This window comes from Salmo salar, chromosome ssa03 (assembly GCF_905237065.1).
Source record: "Salmo salar chromosome ssa03, Ssal_v3.1, whole genome shotgun sequence".
Classification (NCBI taxonomy): Eukaryota; Metazoa; Chordata; class Actinopteri; order Salmoniformes; family Salmonidae; genus Salmo; species Salmo salar.
Window position 1 is genome coordinate 24,358,273 of NC_059444.1, and position 23,449 is coordinate 24,381,721.

A 23,449-nucleotide genomic window follows, 5' to 3' on the forward strand; every position below is an offset into this window, starting at 1 on the left:
GCATGTTAAAAACCTGAAAGTTTAAGATTAAACAAGGCTAAATGTTCCTTTTTGATAGGCTACCATAAGGTGATTTCGAAACTATTTTTCAGGGATAAAATAATTATTTCTGCCTTCCATATCATTAAAATTAAATGTGTGTGTTTAGCTGGTTATAAAAATGTTAATACTGTACCACTAATATTTGTTTGTGATCGTTAAATGGGATTTCATTGGCAAAATATCAGTGGTTCAGTTGTGTACCTTTCTATTGAGGAGGTAGACTACTACATTACCTGCCAGTTGGCAAACTTTGCTCCCATCATCAACACATGATTATCCGGGTGGTCTAATAGCTGTTTTTCACCACAGTAAACATTCTTGTGTCTCAGCAGTGCTATGTCAAGGTGACTAGAAGGAGTTTAAAATGTTTTCTCATAGTTAAGTCACTGAACATTTACAAAGTTACACTGTATAAAGATATAAATGAAGAACAACAGCAAAGGTGCTAGACGAGAGCTAAGAAATGTCCATTTAACAGCAATGTCTGTTAGTGTTTCCTCTTTTTCTCCTTCTCTCCCTTTTTCTCCCTCTCTTCAGAGTGAACTGCAACAGCCTGTCCTGTTATTCCAATGTTTCCTCAACAGGCAGCTACCAATGAAGCTCATCTCCTGTCCAGAGAAAACAAAGCCAAGCCACATTCCCAGCGTTCAATTTGCTGTTACATCAGAGGTCTGTGAATTGGGGTTTGGGCTCTGTCTGGAAGAGCTGGGTGGCTGGTAATCTGCACTGGTGGGGGCCTCAGCCTGGTCCCTGGAAATTACTGGTGTGAATATTTACAGATATAAGATCTTAATATGAACAGTCTTTTTTTGTTGTTGCTGAGAACTGTTCTGCACTACAGGAAATGCCAATGTGTAGTGTATTTGAGTTTTAAAAAGTATTCTAAAGTTTGTAAATTCTACTTAGAAAATTCAGACTGGATTTGCCCTAATGAAAAAATGTATCAGCCCCTAGAAAAACGTCCATTCATTATAATCCACATAATAATTCACATTTCCAATTGCTGCAGGAATCTTTTTCTGCTCGAGCAAACTGACTCCAATTAATATCCTACATCTGTAGGAACGCTCTTCATGTGAAGACACACAGTACATTTTCAGCTTTCCTTTCCTAAAAATGTATTTTTAAATGATAAAATCATGGTAATAAACTTCATAGAAATATTTAAAACCATGAATGTTTTCAAATGAGCACGTCAACAAAATAGCAAATTAACATGGTGATAGCCTAGATAAAAAGCTGTGATAGGATCTAATTTTAAACAGCAGAAATGTGAAAAAGACAAAAGTGATCTCGTTCTCACAAAAACAAACCACAAACATATTGATGATGATGGTAATGATGATAGCGTTGTTTTTTTTACTGTGTAAGTCCTGAATTGGTGTATTCTGACCAATGACTGTAGGTAGGAACCGTATATACACCGGCTCTAGTTTTCTCCCGGAGTGATTTCATCAATGGTAGCAAAGTGTCGTCATACAAGCTAGCATGCCTCTAGTCAGTTTAGCGAACTCTCTCTAATATTGTTTTATTATTTCACTAAAAGTTATTACCACGTATCGGTGAAGGTCTTTACATATTATAATAACATCACGATATTTTGTATCTCGGTTGAGGCTGTGGAACTTTTCAGGATTAAGAACTCTTGGTTAGCTAGCTTGTAAACAGTGACTGTACAGCACTGTCATTTGGGTGACAAGCGTGTTGCTGCTGAATAAACCAGCGGACGTTATCCAATAGGTAGGTCACGCATGTGATTTGCTTCATCTACTACTAGGGGTCATAAACTTACAATTTGGTATTACTTTTTGCACGTATTGAATCAATGTGTTAGCTACAGTAGCTGACTGCATATGTTTGTGTGTCGCTAGCTAGAGTGTGCTTGCTTTACGATTTTGGGATAATGCAATAACTTGCTAACTATTTGGTGTCAACAAGAGAGCAAGTCTGGTTATCAGTACAATCATGTTGATGTGGTCACAAATTTGACGTGTGTGTGTGTGTTCCCAGGTGTATAACAGCAGAATGGAGCTGCAGGCGGTATTGATGGCTGCTGGTGGCGGGTCTCGTATGATGGACCTAACCTACAACACCCCCAAACCTCTGCTACCTGTAGGAAACAAGCCCCTCATCTGGTACCCCCTCAACCTGCTGGAGAGAGTGGGGTTTGAAGGTAATATTCTCTACATTTAGGGCTCGATCCAATCAAACCCACTTTGGTGTATTACTGTTACACATTTTTTTCATGATCAAATAAAATCCCCAAATCCTGGTTTTGTATACTACAACAACCAGTTAGATGCACTCACTGGTAGATACTTCCCGTTTTCAGAATAAGAGTTGCATGTGTGTGGGCAGTATCAGTAGTTTGTAACCAATGGCCCACGTAGGGACTGTCAGTCAAAAGTACTGCTCTAGTGCTATCAGTTGCAGAGTCATTATTTTTTAAAGGACATATACCACCTTTACAATGTGACAGCCTCCTACTCCAAGACACCTTACGTAGTATTTGTTTCAGACATGAGGAGTTGGCCAATAGCCTAGCTAACATGTTTTTTGGAGTATGTGAGTTTAGTTAGCATACTTAAACATTGCAGTTAAGACCAAGTGAATGCATGGGTAGACCTATTTACAGTGTTTATAGGTCCCAGCTGTGGTCAGTTTGCTGCCAGGCCTCACCAGTCAGGCTGCATTTGGGTAATGATAAGTTGAAGGTAATTATTGGGGGATAAATGACAAAGATTGTAAGACTACTATTTTCCCCTCTAATCATATGCCTCAGGGCTTGATATAGGACTCCTTTTGGCCTAGTTGTAACTTTCATAGCCATCCACTGTGGTCTGGGAAAGCTGTTCTTGTCCACCTGTGTGCTTCACTAAAGTGCACGTCAGGGCCCTTCACTGGAGTGTCAGTCTTCTAGAAGCTGTGGTGTTTGGAAGGGGTGAGTGGATTTTGGGGGATTTTTTTATGATTTCTTGTTGAGTTCCTCATTATCGTTAGTGTTGAAGTAACCTAAAGCAAGGTTTTATCCCACCAAAAGAAACTCACGCTAACTGCTTTTATTGTTAATAGGAGTCCAGTTTCACTAATTGGTGCATACAAACATGCTATAGGGAGTTTGCAAATAGCGATAATGTAGCGAAAGTTGACATACTATCCCACCTGGAATACATGTTCTAGTCAGAGCCCTCCCAGTCCCTATAGTAACTTCATGTGTGGCAGTACTTACTGTGAGAAGCCAACTAGTAAGGCCCTGCAATTAGATTTTACAAGGCTAAATAAGGCAACAGTAAACAAACTAGTTTGGATGAAACATTTATACAGTCAAGACTCCATTACAAGACTTCCTTGCAATGTTCTCGATGTGTAAATAAATCTATCACAAGCTCTGTTTCCATTGGAAGTGTTTTGAATTATTTTCCTGATGTATATTCTGCCAGTAAGTACATTGTCTAATATGTTCGGTCATTGTCATCTATCCCATTTGCTTGACTGGGTTTAGTCTTTCTAAATGTCTTTTATTTGTCCTCTGTAGAGGTAATTGTTATCACAACCAAAGAGGTGCAGAAGATGATCAGCACAGACCCCAAGGTGAAGCTGGATGTGAAGATGAAGTTAGACTTGGTGTGTATCCAGGAGGATGCTGACATGGGCACCGCCGACGCCCTCAGACACATCCAGCAGAAAGTCAAGGTGGGTGGAATGGCACCCTGCCATTTGGGACGCATGCACAGACCGTTGATCTCAGAGCCAGATTGGCTGCTCTCTCTGCCACCGCATTGGCTGGATCTACTGTGGGTGCTCCTGGGGGATAAATCCTAATTGAGTTATGGGTGTGTTACTCACGATTTGTATCAATATACTGTACAGGCGTATCAATACAGACCTTATTAGTGTATGTCTAACAGTCCAAATCAACACTGTCTCATAGTAGAGCACCTCGTAGATAAAGTGGAATCAATGATTAATTGCTTTGGAATTTGGGGGGGCCACAGAGTCAGCTTTAGGCTCTACGGATGACTGATCATTTCAAAAAAGAAAAGGGGGAAAAAATGCCTGCACAAATGTTCTCACAGTGTGTCAGTGTTTTTACCGGACCATGTGGGTGGGGGGGTTCATCCAGTGAGGGAGCGAGGGTACTACTAGCCCCTGAATGAGCCTATAGAAGACAGGCGCCCCATGTTTCACCTGGACACAGTATGGAAAGACTGAGGTCAGCAAGGTTATTGAAGCAGGAGATCCTGTGTGCCGCTGGGCGACCACTGATCCGTGCGTTCCTGGCTCCGGCTAAGCGAAGGGCCTCCTTTCACCTGCTGAAAACCTGCCTCCCCGTCCCCTCCCTCCAGCCATTGCCCTCCCTCCCTCCCCCTGCCCTCGCTGCTCTCCAAACAGATGATGTCAGAAGCAGTCCGTTGCTGTCCAACGTGCAGGGCGGTTCACTGAAACCCACCCTGGTCTGTTGCATTCTGGAACCCATACAGGGAGACGTGTGGGGAATCTGGGTCGCTGTAACCCAGAGGGGTTTATATTTTGTATTTTTTTGTTGTCAAAATTAGATCATATTCAATTATTTTTGTTATGGTTTTATACTAGTTGGTACTGTAACTGTACAAAGTATTAAGTTCAGACTTAAGAGTGATTGTGTGGCTCATCATGAGTCCCTATTCAGACTCCCTATTTGCGTTAACTTACAGTAAAGCCACGTTACAAAAGCAAATACATATTCATTGCCTGTCTGGGGGCAAACATAACCAACCGGGCTCAGCTGGCCTCCAGGGTGAATAGAGAACTGGCTCCAGCATGCTCCTTTTCTTCCCTCCCAGTGCCTCCACATGCCTTTATTCCTAATCCACCACAGTTACATAGATTAAAGGCATTGAGTTGCACAGCACACAAACAGACACTGGGGTGATGAGAGAGGACACCTGGCAATGGGGCTCCAAATCCCTGCATAGGAATCACTCTGTCGTCTCTCCACTCCCAGACCATCTCCTCACACGAACACACTGCGCCCGGAGAATGATGGGTGTATCTTACTAAATACTGTTCCATTTGCCTAAAGTCACCTATTGAAAAAAGATTAGTGTACAAGCACTTTCTGTTCAGTGCAGTGATTAAGCATTAAGCCACTTTGACGTTTGCCCCTCTTTACTTGGTTGGAGATTCTGGGGAAGAAGCAGCAGTGAGTCTAGTATGTATGACACAGAGCAGCAGGCTTTTCATGTGAGTGGGGACACAGGAGACTGAGTTGAGTGAGAGCGGGAGGTCAGGAGTTCTTGCTATTCCCTCCCGTGCACGCACGCACGCGCGCGCGCACACAGACGCGCGCGCCCGCAGACAGACAGACACAGACGCGCGCACACACACAGACACGCGCACAGACACACACACAGACACGCGCACAGACACACACACAGACACGCACAGACACGCACACACAGGCGCACACACAGGCGCACGCACAGACACGCACAGGCGCACGCACAGACACGCACAGGCGCACGCACAGACACGCACAGACGCACGCACAGAGACGCGCACAGACGCACGCACAGAGACGCGCGCGCACAGAGACGCGCGCGCGCACGCACAGAGACGCGCGCGCGCACGCACAGAGACGCGCGCGCACAGACACACAGACACAGACAGACACACAGACACAGAGCTTTTGGTAGAGCTCCCCCTCTGTCATAAGTGCATGTAATAGAAGAGACTACACTCTGTATAATCACAATTTGAATTAGGCTTAAATAAGTTTAAACCTCTCAATCTTTGTTTTCTGTTATTACATTTTTGGCATGTGTTGGAGATGAGGTATAAATTAGAATGATTATATACGAATTGTAATTTCAATGCAATTTTTACTATTGTAGGCTATTAGTAGGGTCGTTCCACCTCAAAAAGCACAAGAGGATTTCGACACTCACTATATCAGGTTGTCCTGAAATTGTTTCTGCAGTTAGAAACCGATAAGATTAGCATTCCTGAAACTTTATTTTGTTGAAATATCATTTGATCTCAGAAATTACGCTAATTGATTGTGAGCAAGACAAAGGAGCTCATTGTGGACTATAGGAAAAGGAGCCCCGAACAGGCCCACATTAACACCAACTGGGCTGAAGTGGAGCAGGTTGAGAGTTTCAAGTTCTTTGGTGTCCACATCACCAATGAACTATCATGGTCCAAACACACCAAGACAATTGTGAAGAGGGCACTACAAAACCTTTCCCCCTCAGGAGATTGAAAAGATTTGGCATGGGTCCCCAGATCCTCAAAGTTCTACAGCGGCACCATCGAAAGCATCCTGACCCGTTGCATCACAGCCTGGTATGGCAACTGCTCGGCATCTGACCATAAGGCGCTACAGAGGGTAGTGTGGAGGCCCAAAAAAATTGTCAAAGATTCCAGTCACTCAAGTCATAGACTGTTCTCTCTGCTACTGCACGGCAAGCAGTACCGGAGCGCCAAGTCTAGGACCAAAACGCTCCTTAACAGCTTCTCCCCCCCGCTTATACTGCTGCTACTCGCTGTTTATTATCTATGCATAGTCACTTTACAAATTACCTTGACTAACCTGTAGCCCCGCACTTTGACTCTGTACCGGTACCCCCTGTATAAAGCCTCGTTATTGTTATGTAATTTTCTTGTTACTTTTAGGTATTTTTTTCACTTTAGTTTATTTAGTAAATATTTTCTGAACTATTTCTTGAACTGCATTGTTGGTTAAGGGCTTGTAAGTAAGCATTTCACTGTAAGGTCTACAACTGTTGTATTTGGCGCATTTGACAAATATGTTATTTTAATTTCTAGGATACAGATTATATTAAGTAAGTATAGTACCCAATATCCGATTTGGTCCCATTAGCTACCAAAGAAATATATATCACAACTTTGAATTTCACCCCCATCTCAAAATCTAATGGTTTTCACCAGTTGGACATTTTTGTGAGCTTCTTTTCTCCTCCTGCTTTGACCATAAGTGTGCCTTGCAAAGGGATTTTATTTCCTTGTTATGAAATTATCAACTTTGCCCAGTATATCTAAAAAACACTGATTGTTTAAAGCAAAACTACCAAAACTTTTGCTGATGGTGAACCTGATCAATTGGAAAAAATATATATTGTAAGCAGTGCTTGACTCGGACAGGAGCTCACCGGAGCTGAGTTCCGGCACCTCAAGTATTCTACTGCTTGAGCTCCTGTTTCTCTAACCCTAACCCTAGAATATTAGCTAAAAAGTGTTGTGGAGCACCTAAATGTAAACAGTACCGGCACCCAAAAAGGAGTACCAGCACCTATTTCAGCCCAAGCACTGATTGTAAGCCCCGTTCAGCAGGTAGACTATAGCCAGATAGATAACAATAACCTAGCAAATGACAGGTTGTCACTCAACTAATGAAGCCTAATATCGCACAAGCCATTTTAGCACTTGAATGCTGAAGGTGCCGTGCGGATGTGCAAGATCAGGAACAGACCGCCTACCTCCCGTTGGTCAGAGTGCAAAACTGGACATAGTGAGCACTTTGACTGGGACTACTTTTATTCCCTGGGGTTGTTAGGCATGTAAAATGACTTGTAGATCAATGACTGGCAACGCATCAGTTGTCATACATTTTACCATCCCCAAAATGTTGCTGTTATAAAGCTAATTAAAGCTAGAGAACATTTGCAGTTTGAAAGCTAATTTCCTGCAATTCTACACATTTTGCTATGGCTTATGCCTTGTTCTTATGACTCAAACATTGTAACAAAATAAATGGGGGCACCATGCCATTTTTAGGATTTTTAATTCTCCCTGACTGTCTGGTTTTTATTTTGGTGATTTGTTTGTTCTCAAATATGATCTTATAAAATAATGTAGATGTGACGCTGCTAAATGCATGTCGTGGAAACACTATGTTTGACAAATAATATGAATTGCTTCTCCGTACTATGTAATGTATCCTCTGTGAATCTGGGGATGTTTTTTTTTTTATATTTTTTTTTAAATCCCTGGTCAGAGAAATTAGTCACTGAAGTATTTACCATAAAGTTGTGTGAAAGTACCAAGTTTTGAGAACTTGATGCCACAGTTCCTGCTATACCGCCACGCTCTTTTTTCCATTTTGCTGGTCTCTTGTGTTTATTAACTTTGGGTAGAAAACCAATAGTTGTCTCATTATGAAAATAAATAAATTGAGTGGTCATCCTCCATGAAAACAATTCAGTTTGTCCTAATAGCAACCTAATGCTTCAACCCAACTCTTCTTGAATTGTCCAAGTGTCAGCCCTCTGAGAGGGCTCTCCATATGCAATTCTCATATGAAGATTTTTCCTACAAGCCCAGAACTTTGATGGAGAAATAGGCTAGGGAGTAAAATGTTGTGACAACCCTAAAAAAATATTAATGTATTGCAGTCTTATGTTTTTCAATAAAATGATCAGGAAACGGCTCTATATGTATTGTGAATAGTGACATTAAACCCTTTACCATTAAATACCATTAGAGACCATAACATTGAAACCATTAGAACTGCAGTGGCCTAATGGTTTGCTTGTTCAGCAGGAACGGTCTAACAGTAATCCAGACCTTTTTTGAAGGGAATAAACCACACACAAAGGGGCCATTTCCTGGACACCGATAAAGCATAAAAGGGCAGATCTGCCCTTTTATGCTTTTATATATATTGGGTTTTGGTTTTTTACCCTAAATTGCAAAGAAAATGCTGTGATCTATTTAATAAACACGAGAGACTAGCAAAATGGATGTGGCAATATAGCAGGAACAGTGTCATTTAGTGGTCAAAACCTGGTACTTCCACACTATGGTAAATAATGGACGCAAACTCAATTACTAATTTCTCTGAACTGGGGGAAAAAACGTCACCAGATTCACATGGAATACATTACATAGTAAAGAGAAGCAATATTTTAAGCCGTAGCTTCATACTACGCTGAACAAAATATAAACGCGACATGTAAAGTGTTGGTCCCATGTTTCATGAGCTGAAATAAAAGATCCCAGAAATGTTCCATATGCACAAAAATCTTATTTCTCTCAAATGTTGTGCACAAATTTCTTTACATCCCTGTTAGTGAGCATTTCTCCTTTGCCAAGATAATCCATCCACCTGACAGGGGTGTGGCATATCAAGAAGCTGATTAAACAGCATTATTATTACGCAGGTGCACCTTGTGCTGGGCACAAAGAAAGACCACTCTAAAATGTGCAGTTTTGTCACACAGCACAATCTACAGATGTCTCATGTTATGAGGGAATGTTCAATTGGCATTCTGACTGCGGGAATGTTCACCAGAGCTGTTGCCAAAGACTTGAATGTTAATTTCTCTACCATAAGCCGCCTACAACGTCGTTTTAGAGAATTTGACAGCACAGCCAACTGGCCCCACACCTCAGACCATGTGTATGGCATTGTGTCGGCGAGTGGTTTGCTGATGTCAACTTGCTGAGAGAGTGCCCTATGGTGGCGGTGGGGTTATGCTATGGGCAGGCATAAGCTACAGACAACAAACACAATTACATTTTATCTATGGAAATTTGAGTGCCCAGAGAAACCATGGCTAGATCCTGAGGCCCATTGTCGTGCCATTCATCCACCGCTATAACCTTATGTTTCAGCCTGATAATGCACAGCCCCAGGTCGCAAGGATCTGTACATAATGCCTGGAAGCTGAAAATACCCCAGTTCTTCCATGGCCAGCATGTTTGGGATGCTCTGTATCGACATGTGTGTTCCAGTTCCCGCCAATATCCAGCAACTTCACACAGCCATTGAAGATGAGTAGGACAACATTCCACAGGCCATAATCAACAGCCTGATCAACTCTATGCAGAGGAGATGTCACACTGCATGAAGCGACTGGTGGTCACACCAGTACTGACTGGTTTTCTGATCCATGCCCCAACATTTTTTTTTAAGGTATCTGTGTGACCAACCAATGCATATCTGTATTCCCAGTCATGTAACATCCATAGATTAGGGCCTAATGAATTTATTTCAATTGACTGATTTCCTTATATGAACTGTAACTCAGTTTTATACATTCTTATTTTCAATGACAATTAACAGTGGGTTAACTGCCTTGTTCAGGGGCAGAATGACAGATTTTTACCTTGTCAGCTCAGGGATTCGATCTTGCAACCTTTTGGTTACAAGTCCAAAGCTCTAACCACTAGGCTATCTGCCGCCCCATATTGGATGTTGGGGTGGGATAGGCAGTGGGTGCGGGTCATCAATGGGTGGCTTTTGATTTTTGGGTGGGGTTTCCCCAGCTCTTACTCAGTAGGAAGAAGTTGCGTACTATATTTATTGGATATTATCTGAATCCTATAAATTAAAAGGGCCAATTTTGGTGCAATCAATTAGCTTAATTTCTCTGAGGAAAAGAAAAGGATAAAAAAAATCTAATTGGGCCCATCTTACCTGTTTCTTACTACAGAAACAATTTCAGAACAAATTGGCTTGCTGTAATGACATGGAACGACTCGGTAGCCTCATCTACATAATTTGTATAGTATGTAAAAAAAAATGCATATTGAAGAGGGCGTCCCTCCACATTATTAATTTTAATAGTATAAACATTTTCTTCATGTCAAACACACATAACCCAAACTGTTAAATCGAAATCAGTTGTCACTGGAATGTCTCGCTACAATGTAAATGTCAAGTTGACAGCGCTCAGCAGAGACTTAGCCTAACTGCTGAAACCAGAGGTGTCTGACTGATTTTGTGTGTGTGTGTGTGTCTCTGTCTATGGACTGTGTGGAGACAGCAGGAATAGCAGGCAGGCCCTCTTGTCAGACACACCCTCTCCTCTCTCCAGTGTGCAACATTCAGGGTGGTCTCACCTGGCTGGGAGGGGAGCAGGGCCTTGGGGCAGCCAGGCAGAACCAGGCAGGGGAGGAAGGCAGTGTGTGGGTGGCCCTGACCTAACCACCAGAGATCAAGCCTGCTAAATGGCCACAAACCCCGTCAGATGATCCTCCAGCTGACACCATTCCAGTGTCACACAGCTGCATCCCAAATGGCACCCTACTCGCTATCTAGCTCACTACTTTTGAACAGGGCTCAGACTACCTTCAACCGTCACTCCGCCTCCGACCCACCGATCGGACAGCGTGTGGAGCGACAGACCGATAGCTCCCTCACGACCGGCTGCAACAAAGGGATGTTTGTTACTTTTGGTGGTTGGTTAACTTGGTACTCAAAAATAGAAATTAGTGCTATATGTTTAGCCATTAGGAGCTGCCTTCCGGATCGGTTTACCTTGACATCGTGACTTCAGCTAATGGGGGATTATCCCAGCTGTTGACAGCATACATCATTGTACGGCCAGATGTACTTACCCGTGTATTAGATACAGTGCCTTCAGAAAGTATTCACACCCCTTGACTTTTTTCACATTTTGTTCGTTTACAAAGTGGGATTAAAGTGGATTTAATTGTATTTTTTTGTCAACAATCTACACACAATACTCTAAAATATGTTTTGAAAATAAAACACTATCTTGGTTAGATAAGTATTCAAAAACCCTTAGTCAATACACGTAAGAATCACATTTTGCAGTGATTACAGCTGTGGGTCGTTATTGGTAAATCTGAGCTTTTCACAGCTGGATTGTACAATATTTGCCCATTATTCTTTCTAAAATTCTTCAGGCTCTGTCAAGTTGTTTGTTCATATTTGCTAGGCAGCCATTTTCAAGTCTTGCCATAGATTTTCAAGCAGATTTAAGTCAACTCAAACTAGGCCACACCGGAACATTCAATATCATCTTGGTAAGCAACTCCAGTGCATATTTGGCCTTGTTTTAGGCTTTTGTCCTGCTGAGAGGTGAATGTCTCCAAGTGTCTGTTGGAAAGCAGACTGAACCAAGTTTTCCTCTAGGATGTTGCCTGTGCTTAGCTGTATTCCCTTTCTTTTTATCCTAAAAAACTCCCTAATCCTTGCAGATGACAAGCATACCCATAACATGATGCAGCCACCACCATGCTTGAAAATATAAAAGTGGTACTCAGTGACATGTTGTGTTGGATTTGCCCCAAACATAAAAGTTTATTCAGGATAAAAACTTAATTTCTTTTCCACATTTTTTTGTAGTATTATTTTAGTGCCTTATTGCAAACAGGATGCATGTTATGGAAACATTTTATTCTGTACAGTCTTCCTCCTTTTCACTCTGTCAATTAGGTTAGTATTGTAGAGTAACTACAATGTTTTTTTGATCCGTCAGTTTTCTCCTATCACAGCCATTAAACTTGAACTGTTTTAAAGTCACCATTGACCTCATGGTGAAATCCCTGAGTGGTTTCCTTCCTCTCCGGCAACAGAGTTAGGAAGGGCACATGTATCTTTGTAGTGACTGGGTGTGTCGATACAACATTCAAAGTGTAATAACTGCACCATGCTCAAAGGGATATTCAATGTCTGCTTTTTTAATTTATTTTTACCCATCAGTAGGTGCCCTTCTTTGCGAGGCATTGGAAAACCTCCCTGGTCTTTGTGGTTGATGCTATTTATGTGACTTGTTAAGCAGATTTTTACTCCTGAACTTAACAAAAGGGTTGAATACTTACTGACTCATTTTTTTATTAATTTGTAAACATTTCTAAAAACATCATTCCTCTTTGACAAAATGGGCTATTGTGTGTAGATCAGTGACACAAAATCTCAATTTAATAAATTTTAAATTCAGGCTCTTGAACATCAAAATGGAGAAAAAGTCGAGGGGTGTGAATACTTTCTGAAGGCACTGTATGTATGTAGTTGTATGAACTGAATATGATTAAATGTAGCCTTTTTTAGTTTTTTGGTAATGTAACTGATGCCTCTAAGGGACACTCAAAGGGAGATATTTTCTTTTTTTAAAGTTACTTTTGTGATTTACTATGAATTATTTTTTTTCAGAGCTTCACAAAATCTTTCTTCTGTGTTGACGGCTTCTATGTTTTCAGTGTTGAAACCAAACCCCCACTCCCACACGTCTGTTCCAACAATTAAAACCTGTCTTTTGGGGTCTGAAATAAATAGCCTAACCAAAGTGTTGGATTAGCAGGAGAAGATGCTCCTGTAGTCTCTCTCCAGTAGCAGTGAGAGAGACCGAGACAGTGGAGTTGAGGGGCCCTGGCTCTGGCCTGGTTGTTATCTGTTGGCCATGTGTGCTACCGTGGAGTAGAGCAGAGCCAGACTGCTGAGCTGCATGCCCCGGGTGCAGAACGTCACGGCAGGGCCTCTCCCCAGGCCTCCCCGATGAGGCATGCAGCCTTTATAGAGCCAGGCACGCTTTAACAGGCCCCGCTCCTCACTCGCCTTCCCTGTTTATTTATCCACAGGCCCAAGATGGCCAGAGCAGATGGGAACCAGACATCTCAAACAGAAACAATGGCAAATGCAGCGCAGGATTTATCGCTGGATTCCCCTGTGCCCCTTGCTACACTACGCTAGGATGCCTCGCTAGGAGTTAGGACAGCACCATGTTTATCAAGGAGGTTCACCCTCCCTATCCACTCCTTCTATCTCTCTTCACCTCTCTCTCTATCTCCACTTCTCCCTTATGAACCCATTTTTGTTGTGACTGTAGTTAAGAAAAACGTAGCCAAACTTTTCATGCGCTATGGACTTGTTATAGAGCACTGTTGCCTCATATGTTCATGCACATCATTCGAGATGAATCACAGCTGCGAAGAAGCTCGGGTGTTTTGATCATAATGTGAAGCTGGATGGAATAGGCTGGAGTGTGATAACTTACTGAGCGTTGCCAGGGAAACAGCTTAATGTCTATTCACTTTCATTAGAAGGGTGTTCCTCCTATTAGGCAGAATAATGTAATGGACTCTGATGTGAAAGGGTCCTGGGCATGCTTTAGAAAAAGTTGAAGGGGATATTGTCATAGATCATCGCTGACTTTTTGTTTCATTTTAAAGTTTGGCGATAAACAAATAGTAATGAGTAAGCCCTTTTGACTAGTACCAGCTATCATATTCTCCTATTCAAGTCAATGAACTGCTAATTGTTCTGAATTCTCTGTATCAGTGCTACAATACAACTGGTTAGTGGGGCCTGATCCTTGAGTGAAAACCCATCCTCTTCTTCTCAAAGCCCACTAACTACCTTAACATTAGTATTATTTCATACCAACAGAACTATGCTCCGGGTCTTGAGGTAAAGAGACGATGCTTATAAATCTCTGTGGTCCTCCTCCCTCTCTCAAATTCTGATGAATGTGTGTTTCTCCTCCATGTCTCCCTCCAGACGGACATCTTGGTGGTGAGCTGTGACCTGATAACGGACGCTGCCCTCCACGAGGTGGTCGACCTGTTCCGGGCCCACAACGCTACCCTCTCCATGCTGATGAGCAAAGCCCACGAGTTCACCGAGACTGTTCCTGGACAGAAGGGCAAGAAAAAAACCGGTGTGATTCAGATGATTATAGCACAACAAGCATTATTACACCAGATCCTGAGTTTGAGTTTGAGTCAACCAAAAAAACTGTGAATGCAGAACACTACTTCATGTCACCTGTCAGTATTTTTATGGATGATAAAATGGTACGTTTCAAAGATTCATTCCCTAAAAAGGATATTCCCCAGTTAGCAAATGTTTATTGCGCTTGTAACAATCTACGATCAAACTCGTTGACATTTTTATTTCTAAATCTACCTTATTAAACCGAGTGAAGGTCTGTAGGCCTAGATGTTAGTTTACAAGCCAGGCAGATGGCTAGCTTGTTAGTCGTGTGGTGAGATCTTAGCCATTGATGTGTGATTTGATGTGTGATTTGTTCCTCTGGTGTCTTTCTTCTTTCAGGGGAGCAAAGGGACTTTGTTGGGGTGGATGGCACAGGAAAGAGGCTCCTCTTTATGGCCAACGAGGCCGACCTGGACGAAGGTCTGGTCATCAGGAAGTCCATCATGAGAAAGTGAGTATTACTTTATCATCACATTTAGTGGTTAAGTGTAGGCTCTACTAAAGCACGTTGCCACGAACAGCACTGCAGATATTGCGATAAACAAGATGCAAGACGTATTTCCCACACAGTCACATACAGTATCTGTGCATGTGCATAGGTTCACTTTATACTGTTCGAGCATGGTAGGTGCGGGACCAAAACAGTGGGGCAGTTAAGCCTCGCGCTTCAATGCTCTTAGTTGTTGCGGAAATTGACCCACTGTGCTGTTTACTTTGTGCACCTACGTCATATCACTGAGTCTACCTTTAAAAATGGTCTCCCCTCAAACCCAATAATGCCTATTGTCTGGCTAGTGATGACAAATTGAAACTTATGAAATGTTGGCTGTATTAGTTTTCATTTCAAATATTTTCACCGCCGATACCGATTATTGGAGGACCAAAAAAAAGGCAATACCGATTAATCGCCCGATTTTTTTATTTTTTATTTGTATATATATTTTTTTTATATAATGACAATTACAACAATACTGAATGACACTTATTTTAACTTAATATAATACATCAATAAAATCAATTTATCCTCAAATAAATAAACATGTTCAATTTGGTTTCAATAATGCAAAAACAAAGTGTAAGAAAGTAAAAGTGCAATATGTGCCATGTAAGAAAGCTAACGTTTAAGTGCCTTGCTCAGAACATGGGAACATATGAAAGCTGGTGGTTCCTTTTAACATGAATCTTCAATATTCCCAGGTAAGAAGTTTTAGGTTGTAGTTATTATAGGAATTATAGGACTATTTCTCTCTATACGATTTGTATTTCATCTAGCTTTGACTATTGGATGTTCTTATAGGCACTTTAGTATTGCCAGTGTAACAGTATAGCTTCCGTCCCTCTCCTCGCTCCTACCTGGGCTCGAACCAGGAACACATCGACAACAGCCACCCTCGAAGCAGCCTTACCCATGTAGAGCAAGGGGAACAACTACTCCAAGTCTCAGAGCGAGTGACGTTTGAAACGCTATTAGCGCGCACCTGCTAACTAGCTAGCCATTTCACATCATAAACAGCTCAATGCATTGCGAAGAGCTGCTGGCAAAACGCACAAAAGAGCTGTTTGAATGAATGCTTACGAGCCTGCTGGTGCCTACCACCGCTCAGTCAGACTGCTCTATCAAATCATAGACTTAATTATAATATAATAAACACATAGGTCATTAATATGGTCGAATCCGGAAACTATCATCTCGAAAACAAAACGTTCTTTCTTTCAGTGAAATACCGAACCGTTCCGTATTTTATCTAATGGGTGGCTTCCCTAAGTCTAAATATTCCTGTTACATTGCACAACCTTCAATGTTATGTCATAATTCCATAAAATTCTGGCAAATTAGTTCGCAACGAGTCAAGCGGCCCAAACTGTTGCATATACCCTGGCTCTGCGTGCAATGAACGCAAGAGAAGTGACACAATTTCATGTTAGCAAGCAATATTAACTAAATATGCAGGTTTAAAAATATATACTTGTGTTTTGATTTTAAAGAAAGGCATTGATGTTTATGGTTAGGTACATTGGTGCAACGACAGTGCTTTTTTCGCAAATGCGCTTGTTAAATCATCACCCGTTTGTCGAAGTAGGCTGTGATTCGATGAGAAATTAATAGGCACCGCATCGATTATATGCAACGCAGGACACGTTAGATAAACTAGTAATATCATCAACCATGTGTAGTTAACTAGTGATTATGTTAAGATTGATCGTTTTTTTATAAGATAAGTTTAATGCTAGCTAGCAACTTACCTTGGCTTCTTGCTGCCCTCGCGTAACAGGTAGTTAGCCTGCCATGCAGGCTCCTCGTGGAGTGCAATGTAAGGCAGGTGGTTAGAGCGTTGGACTAGTAACTGGAAGGTTGCAAAAACGAATCCCCCCCTGAACAAGGCAGTTAACCCCCGTTTCTAGGCCGTCATTGAAAATAAGAATGTGTTTTTAATCTGACTTGCCTAGTTAAATAAAGGTGTAAAAAAAAAATGTTTAAAATCGGCAAATTGGTGGCCAAAAATACCGATTACCGATTGGTATGAAAACTTGAAATCGGCCCTAATTAATCGGCCATTCCGATTAATCGGTCGACCTCTAGTTTTCATAGCCTTACAAATAATGTGACTGGTCTGGGTAGGAACTGGGAGTCAGGTACAACAACGTCTCCCCCGGTCTATCAATACAGGGATACATATTTTATAGCTTCTCTTTTGAGTCTGACTCTTGAGTCTTTCCACTGGGCTGTCTTATCAACTCAACTGGGTTCAATTCCTATTTCAAATACTTTATCTGTGCTTGTTTGAGCTTGAGCAACCATTACTCAACTGGCTCTCCAGGCAGCAAAAAGCAAATGCTTAATGCATTTGGAAGATCTCAAATAGTATTTGAACCCAGGTCTGTCTTATCAAGCCACCAGGTAGGTGTGTGTGTGTGTGTGTGTGTGTGTGTGTGTGTGTGTGTGTGTGTGTGTGTGTGTGTGTGTGTGTGTGTGTTAGCGCAAGGCGGGGAGTGGAGTGTTGAAGGGAACAATGCAAACTTGTTCAGATCTGACCCTGCATTTGTGTGGGATTGCTAATAAAAACACAGCACTCCCCAGCCTTGGCTGTCATGAGACTAACCAATTACTTCAGCTACACAGGGATTTGCTCCTGCTTTGGCTGTGTTCGGCAGTTTTTCCACGGCAGACCTTCTGTTCCAGCTTAGCGCATGCTGTGGTCCTTTTTCTGTCACTTGTTCTCGCTCTCTTTTTCAGACATCCATGTAGGCTTTAGCGTTGTGCTGGGTGGTTGTGTGTGTGCTTGCATTTGGCTGCTCTTAAGCCGTCTATTTATGCTCTTATCTCATCGCCACCCTACGCCTTAAAGCGGCAATCAGCAGTAGAAACAATCATGCATTCTCCCTGCCCCATTTTCGGGTAAAAAGCTGAGGGATGCGGTTGGAGAAATGTAACCACTCTCAAATTCATAGCTATGGCTACAAGGACTGACCGTCCATAATATCAAAACATGTTTTGAGGCTAAATTGTGTTTTATAAACGTTGGAGCAAAACAAACTTATATTTTGGGTTCTGATGGGGTACAACAGTTGAACTACGCTCATGAGGTATTTCTAAGTTATGTTAATCGCCAAGGGTTATGGGTTCGATTCCCGCTGGGGCCACTCATACATAATGTTTGCACGCTTGACTATAAGTTGCTTTGGATAAAAGTGTCTGCTAAATGGTATTTATTATTATGGTCCACAATGGATGTAGTAACTGCTGATTGCCGATTTTTTTAAAAAAAGCTTTAAAGCAGAATTCATGTTTGTTCAATTGCCAAAGGTGTAAATCCTACTTGACCAGATCAATAAAATGATCTATTGATATAAAATACTTGCAAATGTACTGCCCACTACTAAATACATCTTGGTATTAACGAATTTGGATAATAAGGAACTAGAATAATGAACTAGATAGTCATATTCATTTTTGAAAGAAATGGCAAACTTGCTCATCAAATATCTGTATGTCTAGTGTGCACAAAACATATGAACCCATTAGTAGCATTATCTTGAGTACCCTGTGTGGTGTCTATGATGTCTGGGCTGAAAGAGATGAAGCTGTCGACATCCTGGCAGGACCTGGACTGCAGCCCTGGGCCCATATTCATAAAGTAGTTATCTAGGATCAGGTCCTCCCTGTCCCCACATAATCTTATCCATTATGATCTTAAAGGCAAAACTGATCCCAAATCAGCACTCCTACGAGACCTTTTGTGAAGATGTGCCCAGGTCTTATGCCTTGGTCCTGGGCTTCGGTCCTGTTCACTGGTCTGGGCTGTGGGCTGCGGTTCTATGACCTATGTTCTAGGTTGTGGACTCTGGGCTGTGGGAGCTGGTCTGTTGGGAGCTCATAAATACTTCAGGGAGCCCGAGCTACTGTAAATCCTGCCCAATAAGAGAGGGGCCTCAGCAGCAGCTGCAAGCATGCTTCCCTGCAAAAGGAAATTGACCACGCGCGCTAATGTGAGATACGCACACACATGCATGTAGCAAACACACACACACCAGGATATCACACGCAGTTGTGGGCTTGTGGCACTGCATTCATACTGAGCTTACTTACACTGAAATACTTGTATATAGGAAACATCTGAACATTTTGGCCTGCACATGCACATTGAAAGACTGGCAAATTGTATCTCCACAAACAGCCACAACATGCACAACCTCACAGGCCTGAAGTTTATTAAGCATGTTAAGCTTTAAAATAGAAGTCGTCAATGAGCCCTAGGCCACTTGTTGAGAGACTGAGGTGTATTGAGTTTGTCAGTCTTGTGATATCTTAAAGCTGTCGGCTAACTCTTCAGCGAGCATAAGTATCGATGCTTTGTCGTTTATTTCAGCCCCAGATGTCAAAGGTCTCTGTTTCGACTGTTTCTCCCCATTAAGCCCCTTTTTCCTGAGCGTAGGAGTTTGAGATGTCTGAAAGCCTCCCCTACCAGCTCAAGTCGTTCCCTGGCTGTTTGTCTAAGCTGTCTCCAGAGTCTTTCTTTACTTGTCTGCCGTTGTATTTAAACAGACATAGGCTGGGTGACGTATGGAATGGGAACGTTGGGCTGCTGTCACATGCTGCTGTCCTATACTGTGGTACGGCTAACCTGGGACCAATGGCTTAACCACCACTCACTTTGGGCCACTCAATTCCTTTGTACAAATTTCCCATTGATATCATTGCATGAGTTATACGAAGTTACAAACGCAGATCTTGGGCTAGGATAAGGTCATGATAAGCTGTAGTCCACACTACCTGCCGAAATAGTTTTAATCTGTATTCTTTGTAGCTGTTTACAAACCACCATAGTCAGAGGCTGACGCTAAGACCGCATTGAATGAGCTGTATTCCGCTATAAGAAAACGCTCACCCAGAGGCGGCGCTCCTAGTAGCCGGGGACTTTAATGCAGGGAAACTTAAATCCATTTTACCAAATTTCTATCAGCACGTTAAATGCTCTCCCTCACCCTCCATTTGGCAAATCTGACCATAATTCTATCCTCCTGATTCCTGCTTACAAGCAAAAATTCAAGCAGGAAGCACCATTGACTAGATCAATAAAAAAAGTGGTCAGATGAAGCAGATGCTAAGCTACAGGACTGTTTTGCTTCCTGAATTCATCCAATGGCATTGAGGAGTATACCACCTCAGTAATTGGCTTCATCAATATGTGCATCAATGATGTCGTCCCCACAGTGACCATACGTACATACCCCAACCAGAAGTCATGAGTTACAGGCAACATCCGCACTGAGCTAAAGTCGAGAACTGCCGCTTTCAAGGAGCAGGACTCTAACCCGGAACTTATAAGAAATCCCGCTATGCCCTCCAACGAACCATCAAACAGGACTAGGATCGAATCGTACTACGCCGGCTCTGACGCTCGTCGGATGTGGCATGGCTTGCAAACCATTACAGATTACAAAGGGATCCACAGCTGCGAGCTTCCCAGTGACGTGAGCCTACCAGACGAGCTAAACTACTTCTATCCTCGCTTCGAGGCAAATAACACTGAAACATGCATGAGAGCACCAGCTGTTCCGGAAGACTGTGATCACGCTCTCCGCAGCTGATGTAAGACATTTAAACAGGTCAACATTCACAACGCCGCAGGGCCAGATGGATTACCAGGACTGCAGTCGAGCAGGTTGAGAGCTTAAAGTTCCTGGTGTCCACATCACCAACAAACTAACATGGTCCAAGCACACCAAGACAGTCATGAAGAGGGCACGACAAAACCTATTCCCCCTCAGTTGACTGAAAAGATTTGGCATGGGTCCTCAGATCCTCAAAAGGTTCTACAGCTGCACCATCGAGAGCATCCTGACAGGTTGCATCAATGCCTGGATTGGCAACTGCTCGGCCTCCAACCGCAAGGCACTACAGAGGGTAGTGCGAATGGCCCAGTACATCACTGGGGCCAAGCTTCCTGCCATCCAGGACCCCCTATACCAGGCGGTGTCAATGGAAGGCCCTAAAAATTGTCAGACTCCAGCCACCCTAGTCAAAGACTGTTCTCTCTGCTACCGCACGGCAAGCGGTACCGGAGAGCCAAGTCTAGGTCCAAGAGGCTTCTAAACAGGTTCTACCCCCAAGCCGTACGACTCCTGAACATCTAGCCCAGACTATTTGTATTGCCCCCCCCTCTTTACACCACTTCTACTCTCTGTTGTCATCTATGCATAGTCACTTTAATAACTCTACCTACATGTACATACTACCTTAACCTGTTTAGGATAGGGGGCAGTATTTTCACGGCCGGATAAAACACGTACCCGATTTAATCTGGTTATTACTCCTGCCCAGAAACTAGAATATGCATAATTATTTTATTTGGATAGAAAACACCCAAAAGTTTCTAAAACTGTTTGAATGGTGTCTGTGAGTATAACAGAACTCATATGGCAGGCCAAAACCTGAAGATTTCATACAGGAAGTGCCCTCTCTGACCATTTCTTGGCCTTCTATAGCCTCTTTATGGAAAATAGAGGATCTCTGCTGTAACGTGACATTTTCTAAGGCTCCCATAGGCTCTCAGAAGGCGCCAGAACGGGGAATGATGACTCTGCAGTCCCTGGGCGAAAAACAGTAGGGGTTTTGGAAAGTGGTCGTTCTGAGAACAATGACACGGGCGCGCGCGTGCATGTGAAGACTCCATTTTCTATTTTCAGTGTTTGAACGAAAACAAGGTCTCCCGGTCGGAATATTATCACTATTTTACGAGAAAAATCGCATAAAAATTGATTTTAAACAGCGTTTGACATGCTTCGAAGTACGGTAATGGAATATTTTGCAATTTTTTTGTCACGATACGCTCTGGCGCGTCACCCTTCGGATAGTGTCTTGAACGCAAGAACAAACACAGCTATTTGGATATAACTATGGATTATTTGGAACCAAAACAACATTGGGTGTTGATGTAGAAGTCCTGGGAGTGCATTCTGACGAAGAACAGCAAAGGTAATCCAATTTTTCTTATAGTAAATCTGAGTTTGGTGAGTGCCAAACTTGGTGGGTGTCAAAATAGCTAGCCATGATGGCCGGGCTATCTACTCAAAATATTGCAAAATGTGCTTTCCCCGAAAAGCTATTTTAAAATCAGACACCGCGATTGCATAAAGGAGTTCTGTATCTATAATTCTTAAAATAATTGTTATGTTTTTTGTGAACGTTTATCGTGAGTAATTTAGTAAATTCACCGGAAGTTTTCGGTGGGTATGCTAGTTCTAAACGTCACATGCTAATGTAAAAAGTTGGTTTTTGATATAAATATGAACTTGATTGAACAAAACATGCATGTATTGTATAACATAATGTCCTAGGAGTGTCATTTGATGAAGATCATCAAAGGTTAGTGCTGCATTTAGCTGTGGTTTTGGTTTTTGTGACATTATATGCCTTCCCTGTAGCTCAGTTGGTAGAGCATGATGTTTGCAACACCAGGGTTGTGGGTTCGATTCCCACGGGGGGCCAGCACAGGGGGAAAAAATGTATGAAATTAAATGTATGCATTCACTACTGTAAGTCGCTCTGGATAAGAGCGTCTGCTAAATGACAAAAAAAAATAAAAAAAAAATGTAAAAAAAATATGCTAGCTTGAAAAATGGGTGTGGGATTATTTCTGGCTGCGTACTCTCCTGACATAATCTAATGTTTTGCTTTCGTTGTAAAGCCTTTTTGAAATCGGACAATGTGGTTAGATAAAGGAGAGTCTTGTCTTTAAAATGGTGTAAAATAGTCATATGTTTGAAAAATTTAAGTTTTTGGATTTCTGAGGTGTTTGTAATTCGCGCCACGCTCTATCATTGGATATTGGCGAGGCGTTCCGCTAGCGGCACATCTAGATGTATTAACTAACCGGTACCCCCGCACATTGACTCTGTATCGGTACCCCCTGTATCAAGTCTCTCTATTGTTATTTTACTGCTGCTCTTTAATTACTTGTTACTTTTATCTCATTCTTATCTGTATTTTTTTGGAAACCGCGTTGTTGGTTAGGCACTCGTAAGTAAGCATTTCAATGTAAGGTAAAGGTTGTATTCGGTGCGTGTGACTAAGAAAATGTGCTCTTAAGTTGCTATTCAGCCCTTAAAGAACTAATGCCCTCATCCCTTGCTTTCTTTGATACACTGAATATTTGGCCTACATGTTACAGCAGGGTATGGTTAATATCCTTCAGAGACTCTTATTTTGATGACTTTTAAAGGTATTGTTAGATAACCAGTGTTTGTTGGTTACCAAGCATCAGGTCCAACAAACTGCATGTTTTTGACCCCTGTCCTAGGTTACCACCACATTGTCCCATGCGAGTAGTCTGTGTGGTAACACCCTTCACTACCCATTTCCACATGTGAATGAAATGCAAGCTGAAAACATGCTACACATATGATATGAGTTGGCCCCTGAATTTATTTGACAGTGTG

General features: G+C 42.2%; 1 protein-coding gene and 1 non-coding gene across 2 annotated transcripts in view; both read left to right on the plus strand.

The window, feature by feature from the left end:
- Positions 1-1,506: 1,506 nt before the first annotated feature.
- The window catches only part of ei2bg (Translation initiation factor eIF-2B subunit gamma), a 47,537-nt gene continuing 25,594 nt past the window's right edge, over positions 1,507-23,449 (plus strand). The window contains 5 exon segments of the mRNA NM_001173820.1: positions 1,507-1,782; positions 2,053-2,215; positions 3,578-3,735; positions 14,294-14,453; positions 14,849-14,960. Coding sequence (NP_001167291.1) covers positions 2,068-2,215; positions 3,578-3,735; positions 14,294-14,453; positions 14,849-14,960 — 578 coding nt within the window. The 5' untranslated portion in view covers positions 1,507-1,782; positions 2,053-2,067.
- On the plus strand, positions 22,423-22,498 carry trnac-gca (transfer RNA cysteine (anticodon GCA)). Its single transcript has one exon. It is a non-coding gene; the product is annotated as a tRNA-Cys (tRNA).